At 31.0% G+C, this 13,105-nt stretch overlaps 1 protein-coding gene and 1 pseudogene across 2 annotated transcripts; one reads left to right on the plus strand and one right to left on the minus strand.

Moving 5' to 3' along the window:
• Positions 1–2,338: 2,338 nt before the first annotated feature.
• LOC131173169 (replication protein A 14 kDa subunit-like) lies at positions 2,339–4,354 on the plus strand (annotated as a pseudogene).
• A 1,111-nt stretch (positions 4,355–5,465) lies between these two features.
• On the minus strand, positions 5,466–12,242 carry LOC131173444 (protein TIC 20-IV, chloroplastic-like). 2 transcript variants are annotated; one of them, XM_058135806.1, is made up of 4 exons: positions 11,991–12,242; positions 8,199–8,400; positions 6,354–6,523; positions 5,466–6,222 (listed from the first exon to the last, which is right to left on the minus strand). In XM_058135806.1, exons 2-4 carry the CDS (start codon positions 8,315–8,317, stop codon positions 5,567–5,569), a joined length of 945 nt encoding a protein of 314 aa, XP_057991789.1. In that variant the 5' UTR covers positions 8,318–8,400; positions 11,991–12,242; the 3' UTR covers positions 5,466–5,566. The 2 variants fall into 2 exon arrangements, with proteins under 2 accessions (XP_057991789.1, XP_057991788.1); XM_058135805.1 differs by having other exon boundaries at positions 8,199–8,377; positions 11,991–12,241.
• Positions 12,243–13,105: the final 863 nt, after the last annotated feature.

Consider the following 13,105-nt stretch of genomic DNA (forward strand, 5'->3'; position numbering starts at 1 on the left):
AAACTTCTCCCAATCATCATCTTCATAGTCACCAGTTACTTTTCATTTAATGTTTTGATTAATCCTTATTGCACAAGGACATCCTTCACGGTATTGTGCCAAAGGCTGAAATTATTTTTTCCATTAGACGGCTCTACCTTAAATCTTGTATTCATCATCTTGAACCATAGCTCTAATACTACTTGTGAAAATCACACCCACACAAATTAAAGAACACAAAAATTAATTTGGTTTGGCATAAGCCTACTCCACCAATAATTCCACTACAAAGGAAAAATAATTATATACCTACTAATTATTTTTCTCATCATTACAAGTCGCTCAAACAAAACTAAAAACTAATCCTTTTGGAACTCTAATACTAAACTTCTTATTTTATTTAATCTCCTATTTCTAATTTAACTTGGATTCTAACAAAAAATTTTGTCTCTCATTAGACCACCTTTTATATAGTTGACTACTAGTAAAATTATACTTCCTTCGTCCACTGTTATCTATCATTTAAGGGTTTTCATAATGATTAAGAAAGCAATTAAATCAACTAAATTATATAAAAAAAAAACTCTTTCATTTAACTAAATTATCCTTTATTTTATCTAATTAAAAGAGAGCAAGAAGTTATAAGAAGGATTTTAGGAAATTGTAGAAACAATTAATGTGTTTAGTAAAAATAAAGGTAAAATTGAAAAAAAAAATAATTATCCTTAATCTTCCTAAGCTGACAAATAATTTTGAATAAAAAAAATTTTGAAAAGTGATAGATAAAAGTGAACAACCAGAACAAAAGTTTAGACAAAGGGATTACTTAATAAATGGAATTAAATTTATGAACTTTTGAATATAATTATCATAATACAAAAATGAAATAGCAAATGATAGCAAATGCTATAAACCTCAGGTTAGTATGTTAAGCAAAAACATGCTGAAAGCTCAAAGAGATAGAAGATGAAAAAGTTATAACACAAAAGGACTATAGATAGTCACTCCAAAGAGCAAAACAAATATAGCTCTGATTATCAACTAAATATAAGCCTAGATTATCAACTAAATATAGCTCTGATTTTTAAAATGCAAAACAAAGAATTAACATGTAATATTCAAATTTTTTAAAAAAATATAAATTTATATTACTATGTATATACGATTATTATTCATCTTAATTTATACTTATTGAATTAAAAGAATATTATAATTATATTTATTTTAAGACATGTAATTAAAGTAAGTGGGATAAAAATTAATATGAATCTTGGATAAAGAGTTTTTGCTCTCTTTATTATCAATTTATTATATTATATTTACAGTTACAACAATAATAACAAATTAAATATGTCAATACACTCCAATGGACATTAATTCATAAATCTATTATTAATTATATTTACTTTTCATTTATAATAATATCATTTTAAAATATATTCAATAAAGGATATTTAAATATTATTATAATATTATAATTTATACAATATTATTGCAAAAATATTTTTATCATGAATAAAATTTATTGGATAAAAAGGTTTAATTATAAATAAACTTATATTAAATGAAATTATACCATATTATTCTGATGCAAAATTTATTTCAAATTATATAATATCTTTAAAATCTATAATTTATGGATTTTTTAAAGAATGATTATATTTTAATTTAATTCTCATTTTATTTATATGAAAATATGTAAATTATAGTTAAATATGATATCATCATATCCCATATATATATATAATTATTATTTAAAATTTATATATACTTAAAAAGTAATATTTTAATTTTATAATTTCATTTTGATACCAATTGAGTAGTAAATAATGATGAAATTTGATGTTTGTAAAACGATGAGAGAGAGAGTATGACTATACCACATCGTTTAATTAAATAATTAAAAATTTTGATGGATCATAGATATTAAAATAAAGTTGGAAATAAATTGATAATAATAGTAAAATTAGATCAGTAGCACAATAAAATTAAAAAATAATAAAAAAATACAATAAATTAAATGTTAGAATAAAATTTGAATGAATTTTAAAAATCTTATTAATTGCGTCAAAATTTAAATATTTGAATTAAATCACTAAAATAAGAAAAGATTTAAATTACTTTTATGATTAGTCTTTATAATTGTTATTCAATATTCATATTTATTTAAAAAGTAATATCTTATATTTATTATTATTTTTAAACATTTTATTATTATTATTTAATAATTATTATATATTAATTTATAAAAAAATATTTGGGGTAAGAAATATAATGGACCCACGTGTTGAACACGGTGTCCTGCAAACTAGTATTATATAAATGCTCCCGCCAAAAAGCTTGGTTATTTTCCCGCCCTTTGTTTTTGTTTGTTTCAACTTTCAGCACCTTCCCCCAAAACCCTTCATTAGCAGCGTCATCTCTGATCTCTTCTAGCTCAACTGCATAGTGCGTAGATGCAGATCTTCTAGGTAATGTATATGCCTTTCTTTCTTCTTTCATCTCGCCAATACGCTGCTCATTTGATTTTCTAACTTGTAGATTAATTGGTCTTCTATCAGATCCCCAGTCGTCATATTCAAAATTTCGAGGAATCGTTAAAGGTAAGCAGCTGATCGCTTAATTTGGATTGCAAATGAGAATTAATAATTGGTTTTCAGTAATTTTCATCTTAACCTTGCAATTTGATTGTTCATCAACTTGGTATAGTAGCATCTTCTTTGGCAATAGAAACTACATTTTGTTTAGCCTTTTTGGGGTAGTTGAATGGAAGGTATAGTGGGTAGATTCAAATCCCGGATTTACCTGATGGGGCTGCTAGATTTTAGCTTTTACTTCCTCAAATTGTTAAATCTGGTTTATTATCGGATATTGTATTGTTTGATATCTTCTGTATAACATTTGAAACAATCATTGTTCTCATTTTCCAGTTCATTAGAAAAATAAGATCTCGGAAATTTGGTAGCAATGGGAGTTGCAAATTCTTTTTATTTCTTTAGTATTGTATCATTATTCTCATTATTCATTGTCACTTCTTTGTTTTGTTTTCACTCTATAGTCTTTAAGGTCCTGAGCAAAATTGATCCGGTGGTGATTTCATTTCCTTAATCTTGATTCACTTGCTATTGCTTTGTACCATGAGTTACATTGTTTTGCAGACTAAAATGTAATTTATTAAAAAATAAAAATGAATTTCCAGTTCTTTGTTCAATTGAATTTTTTTTATCAAATCTCATTATGTTCGATTAAATTACAAAACATGTATTTACTTTGTTGGTTCTGCTAGATGAGTTGTCTTCGCAAGTGAAAGTATTTTATGTTGAATTTCCAGCACTCCCCATGGAACTATATGCTCATAAATTAACCTCTTCTAAACCTACTTGTGCTTTAAAGTTCAAATGGGTGTCTGTTCCTCTTAATGACCATAATTGTTAGTGTCAATTATGTTTACATTGCAGGATATGGATACATCAAGCCCTGCAATTTTTGTTAATGGAGAGTCGTTGCAGATGTATGTAGGGAAAAAGGTTCGATCAGTGGTTCAAGTTATTAAATCTGATGGTGGAGACATGATTGGAAAATCTACAGACGAACATCAATGGACTATAAAGGGCTTGTCATCTGCTCCTCTTATGAGTTATGTGGAGGTTATTGGTGTTGCTGAGAGCAACCAATCAATCTGTGCTGAATTATGAACCGACTTTGGCAAAACATTTGGTATGAAGTGCTTCCAGTCGTTTTTCCTTGTACATACATATTTCATGACCATCGCCATGGAATCATAGTTGTACAGTATCAATCTATCTATTTTGGTAATTGGTTGGTTGAAATTGTTTGAGCTTTCAGATTCTATGTGTTGTTTTTTAGCTTCCTTTAAACTTAAATACTCCTACTATCAATTGTTTTACAGTTAGCTTAGCACCCCGAAAATTTAACCTGAAAGGATAGAACTCAAGTGCCTGCACAGAATGTTCCACACCAATTCAAAGTTGATTTCATAGCTATCTAATTTTCCCCTCTTCTCGTCTTTATTTTTTTCCCCTTTTTTGATTTTTTTATTATTGGTAGGATATCTGATTTCTAAACCTCATTTCTTTTGCAGATGCCCACTCTTACAATCAACTATGCCAACTTGCAAACGGGGAATTCAAAGCTTTATTTCTCTAGGAGCGTGCCGTGGCAGCTTCCAAAGCCTTGCTTCTGTGCGGAGTAGCTACTGCAATCATGGTGAAGTCGGGATTGTAAAGGAAAGTAGTTTAGTTACTATTTCATGTGTTGATTAAGACTGACGAAATTTGCAAGGCCTAGGTTTTTCTGAATTGCTGTTCAGATTCTGTCTTGTTAATGTAATCATATGGAGCAGGGTTTTCTATTATTATTATTATTATTGTCCCCTATGAATTAACCTAAATATATATGAATATCAATGGAAGTCATGATGATATAATCATTAGGGCTATTGCATAAAACAGTTTAAAGCGCATTACTTTAACATGTCCGCTCTGCACAATGCCAATCATGTGTTCTAACACCTTTTCATCCACGCTAATGAACGTTTACTAAGAAATTTTGCCAAGTGGAATAGTCACCTTCCCCTAGCAATCGAAATCCCCTTACTTAGAGCTGTACAGACCAAACCGAAAAACCATACTCAAACTAAAGAAAGAGCTATTGTTACAAGAATTGAACCGTACTAAATCAAGCTTATATTTACTTAGTTTGATTCTGATTTTTTTATCAAAATCTAAACTAGAATCATTTCAGAATTAAACTAAAACTTACTGAATCGAAATCGAATTAAAGAATCAATTATATATATATATATATAAAATTAGAAGTGCATCTAATTTAATATTATCTTTTATTCTAACTTTTAAAATAATTTTAGTTTTAAATGCACTAATAAACTATTCTATAATCCTTAATTATATGATTAAATCACAATACGCATTTCATTTCTTAATTATATATATATATATATATATATATATATATATATTAGTTAAAAACTATATAACCAAAAATATGTAATTAAGAAATATATTTTTATATTAATAATATTATTTTAAGGTTAATATTATTATTTATTGTTGTTTTCATGTTAAAAATTTAAGATTATTTTTTCTATTTTAAAATGATGTCATTTTATGTGTAAAAATCAAGATTTGAAATGAAATTAGCATTAAAATTAAAATAAAAATAAAACCGAAACTAGAATTATAACTAAATCAAAATTATTTTTTGGAATCAGAACCGAATTTTGATTCCAAATATGACTCCTAAAAGTTAAAAAACCAAATGTTTAGCTTTGATTTTGGCTCTTAGCTAGAATCGGACTCGCGCTGGAATCAAACACCCCCTATTGATACCATTTAAAAGGCATAAAAATACACAACAGAAATCTGATGTCTCAATTTATGCCAAAAAAATCATTTAAATTTTCTCCAAACAATATTAAGCATACAAAATATAGAGAATTAAAAAACTGCACTAGATCCTATCCATTTTATTTTCCATTATTTCTTTCCCTTGTCCAAAATCACATGCCAGCAATCCTAGTATGTGAACTCAAGCCCTGAGGCCCTTCCTAGAATGGCCGCTGGAAGCCTCCTAAATTAAACAGAGTATGGATTAGGGCGGCGTCGCTAATTCCAGGGATATGAGCATAACCACCAGCAAGAGCACACCGTACACACTGCAACAGAACCAAAATGTATGCTAATCCCACACCTGCCCAATAATACATCCCATACGTACCTTTGTAGTGTATGAGAGGAAAGAAGTTGCTCGTATACCATATCAACTGCGTGGCTGTTTCCAACAACATGCCCATCATAAGATGGAACCTAAAAAAGTGAGGCCACTCTTTGTTCTTCACAATTCCAATATAAGCAATGTAGTAATAAAGCATTGTGAACCAAGGTGGTAATCTCGAGACAGCTCCTGGGACAAAATATATCAAATCTTGGAAGTAGTCATGATGTTCTAGGAAGGGCTGGAGAAAATACCCAGCATCTGACAGCTGCAGGGCAATCAAATAGGGAAGACAAGCTAATGTCCTCCACCACCATTCTGGTTTCTCATCTAATAGTGGGAAGGGCAACCTGAAAAAGTCATTCTTGTATGCTCTAGGGAGGTCAGAGGAACTTCGCTGAGCAGGTAATCTAGGGATTCCGTAAGAGTGGCTATCTTGACCTCCAAAAACTGAGGTTGATGCAGCAGAACGGTGGGAGAACTTTTTTTCTGCCAAGTGAAATGACAAAAAGATTACAATGTTCAACATTCTAAAGAAATAACCACCAAAGGAAAAAGAAAGAAGAATTTACCAACAAATTTTGTTCAAAGGAATGTGCAAGACAAGGAAATTTAATAACCTTTAGAAGAGCAGGCATGCAGCTGCTGATTAGGGCCTTGTGAACTCATGCTCATTGACAAACCAGGCAAGGCAGGAAAGTTAGGTCTGCACAAAACAATTGGGCTACTTCGCAAGGGCTTACCTGCCCCTATAATCTTGGTACATCCATCAAAAATCACATCCTTGCACCTGGTTGTCAGTGACAATATAACATATAAATACCATCACAAACAGATCAAACAACAAATTTTATTCAATGGGAGAATTCATCCACTTATTTAGTTTGTTGGATTTTCATCTTTCATCAAATATATACTTCAAAACTAGTCTTCAAAGAGACTGAAAAGACTGCTGCCATCAAAAGAGAGCCTCATACACATAACACCAATCAACTTGGTCTATTATGCAGCAGGCAAAAGAGCCTCTGCATATCACACTTAGTTCTTATTATAGAATAGGAAGTCAACTAGTAGATATTCAAATCAATTAGCAAAATCATAGGGATAGAATTTATAGACGATCCCATTTAGTTAGTGTGATTATAGGAGCAAGCGCATATAAATTTGTATTCAATCCTTTATTAAAAATATATCATTTTTCATTCAAAGTAACAGTTCTCACAAATTGACACGTTCATGACTCGTGCAATTTGTGTATAAACTCTCCTTTTGACCTAAAAGGAGCCTCAACTGGTTCATAAAAGAAAACAGGAGCAATGCATTGTCCATTACAGGACATTTTGTTGAAGCAACAACATAATGATGGCCAATATGTAACCCAGACACTATATTAAAGAGTTAAAATATCGAAGGATATGCCCATTTAATTTATTCCTCCCATTCAACAGTGCAAACCAAGTCAAAATTTCAACAAATACAAAATTTAAACCAACAAGCCATGTATTTCTAACACAAAATCCTCTTATATAGAACTATCTCATAATTTTTGAATTCATATATGTCTCAATTAAAGACCGCACAAACAATTTGATTGATACATCTCCTACCACATCAAAAGGTTTTAAAATAAAAATTTAAAAGTTCTAAAATATGTTCTTAACTTCAGTAAAATCTGCACAAATACCACGTAAAGAACAAGGCTAAATGAAATTTTTTACACTCGAAGCCTTAAATGAGATTTTCTATTAAAACAAATCTGATCAAGTTCACATATATACTAAGAAACACAAATAGAAACAAAATGAAACATCACATAAAAAATATATGTATTAGGGGCAGTTAGATGTAAGGGCCGGTTTAATTCAGCTATTAGCCATGCTAATAACTAGTAGCACTTATAGATAGATGGTAGGTCGTAAACCATAAATATTAACTATTTGGTAAAAATTTGCCAGTGATTGCAATTTAATGTTGATCTGCTGAATAACACCATTAAGGGCGTAATTTTTTAAAAATATGTTAATATCTTAAATTATTTTTAATTTATCTTCTATATATGTTTGCAATGAATATTTTTTTTTTGCCTAAAAATATAAACATAGTAGTTATTCCAAATATTATTTATAATATTTTATTTTAATAAATAATTATCTTTATATGAACTATAAATGAAAAGGACAAACTTTCAATTAGCAAATTTATTAGAGGCAAATTAGCCCAAATATTAAAAAACAAAAATCAAATTAACTGTTAGCTGATGGGAAAAGCTAAAAAATGAAAGTTTTAAAAAATTAATGGTTGTTGAACAACAGCTTTCCTTTTTTTCCTTTGGGGTTTAAATAGCTGTTAGCTAGGTCCCAAAATCTAAATGAAATATCCCTAAATTAAGTATCTTTTAAATGTACTACTTTATCATTGTGTTCATAAATTTCTGTCAAAAAAAAAACAAAAGAGAGAACACGTACCTGTAAGCAGTAGCAACAGTAACAATGCCCGGAGCAAGAAGCATAGTTGGCTTGAGAGCTTGGCGAGAGGCCTGAGTAGCAGTGGTGGCTGCAGCTGCCCTAACAGCTAACACAGTCATCCTCAACTTCTTGTGTTTTCTCTCTTAAAAATTTCCTTTTGAACCGCTTTTAAAAAGTTCCTTCACATCCAAGAAATGGGAACCTAGCATTATTTACATAATCAATAACACATGCCACTATTTTGCCACAAAAACTAGGTTGGTGGACAAGATAAAACTAAAAAGGGCTTCAAAATTTGACAAGTTGGTAGAATGAAGCTAAAGTTGACGTAGTTTGAAGCTTAAATACACACACACACACACACACACACACACACACACACACTCACACACACACAATGAAATCTCTCTGCTGGATTTTTTTTTTAATGAAAAACTCTAACTAAAATATATAGGATTAAGGCTTATTTATAGAGATTATAATCTCCTAAGCCTAACAGAAAAATTAATCGACTATGTAGGAAGTTTAATTAAACCTAAACAAGATAGGAATCCCAAAAAAAATAGGGAAAACCGAAAACCTAACTAAAATGGGAAATCATAAAAAAAAAATCCTAATAGAAAAATAAAATAATCCAAATCTGAACTAAATCTAGCCCAAATTAGAAGCCAACACATTGTTAGACTGATAAACACTTTGGAAACGAAAAAAAAAAAACACACTATTCATGTTTATGGCCGAGGGACACAGTGCTGGACAATGCTTCACATGCCCTAGGCATGTGCCTGGGCTTTGGCACACGCCCGGGGTACTGTATTCAACACAAGGATTAAGTAACAAAGAATCACAAGGCACAAATAATCAGGACTAAAAAAATCAATTCGCATAATAAAACAAAAAAATCTCATTGAATACATAGATAAGTAAATAAACAAATTAACTATTGAAAAGAAAAAAAAAAGAAATATTAAAATCTGAATTGGTGAATTTGCATTATGTTATTGTGAAGAGAAAATTCTTCAACTAATTACAACAAGAAGAAATTATTACAAACTATCAAGGTTGAGTACAAGTCAAGGATTAAGCACCAGAGAATCAAAAGCCACATACGTGCTTAACAAATTTGTATATAATATAAAATTTCACATTAAAAACATGATGAAAATAGATGAACAAAAAAAAATTGAAAAATAATATATTTTTACATTCTTTAAACAGAAAAAAAATAGAATTATCATGGAATTGTCACATCATTGCAAAGTGGTTGAGCCAGTTTTAAGCCTCATGTTTTGCTTTCAACAAGAGATGCGGCTAGTACTTAGATAAATAGAGAAGCAAATGGAGGATTAGAAACAGAAAGGGTGAGGAGTGGATAGAGAAGAAAAATTAGAAGACCAAGGAAAAGCAAAAAGGAAATCAGAAGAAAACACGATCAAGTTTGAGATGCATGTCGGATGAATGGGATTGGTAACTGAAGCTTTCAAGTAGTTTTTCCTCTTTTCTATCTGCTATGCTTTCTGCAGAGGAATAGAAGAACATGGAAATGATGGATGGAAGGAGAGGTGGAGGGGGAATGTTTCAGGCAATGGTGGTAGTGGTTTGAGAGTTAACAAGGGTGTAGAGAAAGAACAAAGGGAGGAAAGGTCAGCAATATTAAGGTTGCAACTTGCAGGATTAAAATGGTGAGTGGTGTAGGGGTAGAAGAACATGAAAATGTTGGGTGGCAAGAGAAGATGGTGGAGGCTTATTGAACTGACACTGAAAACCAAAAACTACATCGCTTTTAAGCCAATAAAGGAAAAATATGAGAATGGGTGAAAATAAGAGCCTTGCACACGTATTTCTTTGAATTATTAGGGTTTGGAGCCCAACGAATCTCACTTATGTTAGGTGTCTCCACAAATGCCATAGTAAATTCCCCCCACTTCCTCTAGGTCCCCCTCTTGCCTGCCCTCAAAACAAAATTGTTCCTGTTATAGGAGAAAATGCCATTGGTCAAATGGATTATATCACCAGGCTCAAAAGCATCACTTTCATCCCCCCCAAAACTAGAAGTGCACAGCAGAGGTCTCATCAGCCACCAGGGCCAAGTGTGTCTTTTTCTGACCCTCCATCGCTGTCCTGCCTTTGTCCAGAAGTATGAATTGTGCATTTATATTGGTTTGAGCTGAAGGCACTATGTCTTTCAAAGACACCATGCTTTTTCCTCCTGTTCTTTGTGAAATACTATGTAGAAAGAACTTTAATTTACAAAACAGGGAAATGGCTTTGAATCAATGAATCAAGTCACATTACTATGAAGTGATGGAGCCAGTAGCGTTTTGTTGTCAACAAAAGATGCGACCAATGCTTGGAAATTTAGAGATTTAGAAACAGAAAGAGGAAAGAATTGATAGAGAAGAAAAATTATAAGGAAAAGGTAGAAATCAGAACAAAACTTACTTGATTTGGACATGAATCTCATGTGAATGAGATGGGTAACCACAGCATCAAGTGGTTTTCCCTCTTCTGTTATCCTTTTCCGTAGAATGGTAGAAGAACATGGTAATGGTGAGTGGAACATGAAGATGGCGTAGTGGGATTGTTATGGAGGTGGCAATGGTGCTAGGATTAGTGAGAGCAGAGAGAATAAGGGACAAGATGAGAGGAGATAGTAGAGGATATGTAAATAAAGAAAGTTGAAATTGGATGATTGAGAATTCAAAGGAAAATAAGGCGAGACACTTTGGAACTAAACACGGTTGCTAAGTACACTGGCAAATTACTTGTGATCATGTCAAAAAACTGCATAGTTGCAATAAAATTAAAGTTTCAAATTCAAAGCCAATCTGAGATTCTTAGCAAACAATGCATTCTATATGAGGACAAACTAAAGAAACAGAGATTATCAACCCAGATAGGATCTAGGCAATTTTGCTATGAATCTTAAATCAAATTTTATTCTAACATTCCTAAACAGTGAGGAAGTATCAACATTCTAAAACAAAATTTGACTAGGTCTTGATCATGCACAACAACAATTGATATAGGTTTGGTTTGGAAAAAATCATTTGCAAGAAAAGAATTCAATTCAATTCTTATACAATCATTTAACCCCTATTTGGAAACTAAAATTTTATAAAAATTTAATTCAATTAATTTCTTTTTTGGTCAATTCTCTTGATTGAAAACCTAAGGCTTTCCTTTTAAGTTGTATGATTATATGGGAATTCAATTCAACTCTTTTCTTGGATTCCAAAGAAAGCCTTAGATTTCCAAACATGATATTAAAAAAAAAAAAAACAAATTTCAATCGAGTTGAATTCTTGCAAATTTTTAGCTTCCGAATAGGCTGATTATTTTAAAAATGATTTCTATTTCTTTTAAAATAAATATTTCTTAAGTTGAATTTTGTCACTATTCAGCTTCCAAATATAAGAATTGATAGAAAAAGAAATCAATTGTATTAAATTCTTATAAAATTTTAGTTGCCAAACAGGAATAAATTACCCAGAAAAGCTTTACTCTAACCATCATCACTTACAAATGGAAATACCAAACAATGAAAACCTCAAGCATAAAACGTCATATCTATCCAGGACCAGGCGGCTTTTTAACACCTAAACATCTGCAATTCATGATTATTTTTCAAGTACTAATGATCCCATTTGAGGAAATTTAAACACAAGTAAAAAAATAATAACAATAATAATAATAACCCCAAGCCATGGGTTGGTCATCAAGTGCAACAGATTTCTATTTGAGGTGATTTTCATCGAGAAGAACAATAGTTTAGCACAGAGAATATCTCACCACAGAGCGAGATTGAAGAATCGGAATGCTGCTATGCCCTCTGGAAACTGTTTCCTCTTCCTCTGCCAAAGAGAGTTTCTTGTCGAACGAGAGAGAAAGGTATAAAAGCCCGCGAACCAGAATTCTCGCGTCGTCTTCTTTTCTCCCAAAATGAAGTTGGAAGATGCAATCTCTGGTTAAGGATCTCTCGGAAGTTTTGTTGAAAGAAAAGGATGAAGACGAAGGGGATAGAGAGAGAGAGAGAGAGAGAGAGAGAGAGAGAGAGAGACTCAGAGATCCTTAAGACAGCTTCTGAAAAACCCCTCCTAAAACCCGTCATGCGTTTCAATTTTTCACATTTTATCGACAGAGCTCCCCTGCGGAAAGTCGGTTATAACTGCTCCTAAAACGCAACGTTTTACCCTATCAGCCCACATGCAATGTCGGCTCTTGAAAAGGCACCCTTTTTTTTTCACGCACGGTAAATACTCAATCTCACCCATCCTACTCTCTCATGAAAAATCTTAAAATACAACTATTATATTATGGCAACGTTGGATTATTTATTTATATTTGTATGTGAATTAATATTAATTAATTATTAAGTTTATTGATAAATTAAATAATAATATCAAATAATAAGTTTAGTAATTGATAATATTTAAATAGATTGAGTTTTATGATTATGCAAGTCTGTAATGGTTCAGGCCATAAGCCCACTAAGAAAAAGACCCAACTCTTAGTCCTATATATATATATATATATATTCTGAAAATTTCATTTAATATGAATATTGAAAGTTGTGAACCTATCATTTCGTTTTCGTTCTTAATTATTTATAAAAAATCATGAATATAAGCGTATTTTTAAGTACACATATTTTCTAATCATGCAATCTACAATGATCTAACTTATTTCTAACAGATAATTCATTATAGTCAATTTATACGAGTTCTATTATAATTAATAACCAGTGAACATTCGTCTTATATACAATCATTGCGCTAAATAAATTTTCCTCTCGTGTATTTAAAATTTTTTGTTAGATGTTTTATCTCTTTTAACTTGTCCAACTCTCAAACACCCCTCAAATTTTTTGCTATATCTCTCTCAAGGTGATTTATTTAATATAATTT

Source organism: Hevea brasiliensis, chromosome 14, assembly GCF_030052815.1.
Source record: "Hevea brasiliensis isolate MT/VB/25A 57/8 chromosome 14, ASM3005281v1, whole genome shotgun sequence".
Lineage (NCBI taxonomy): Eukaryota > Viridiplantae > Streptophyta > Magnoliopsida > Malpighiales > Euphorbiaceae > Hevea > Hevea brasiliensis.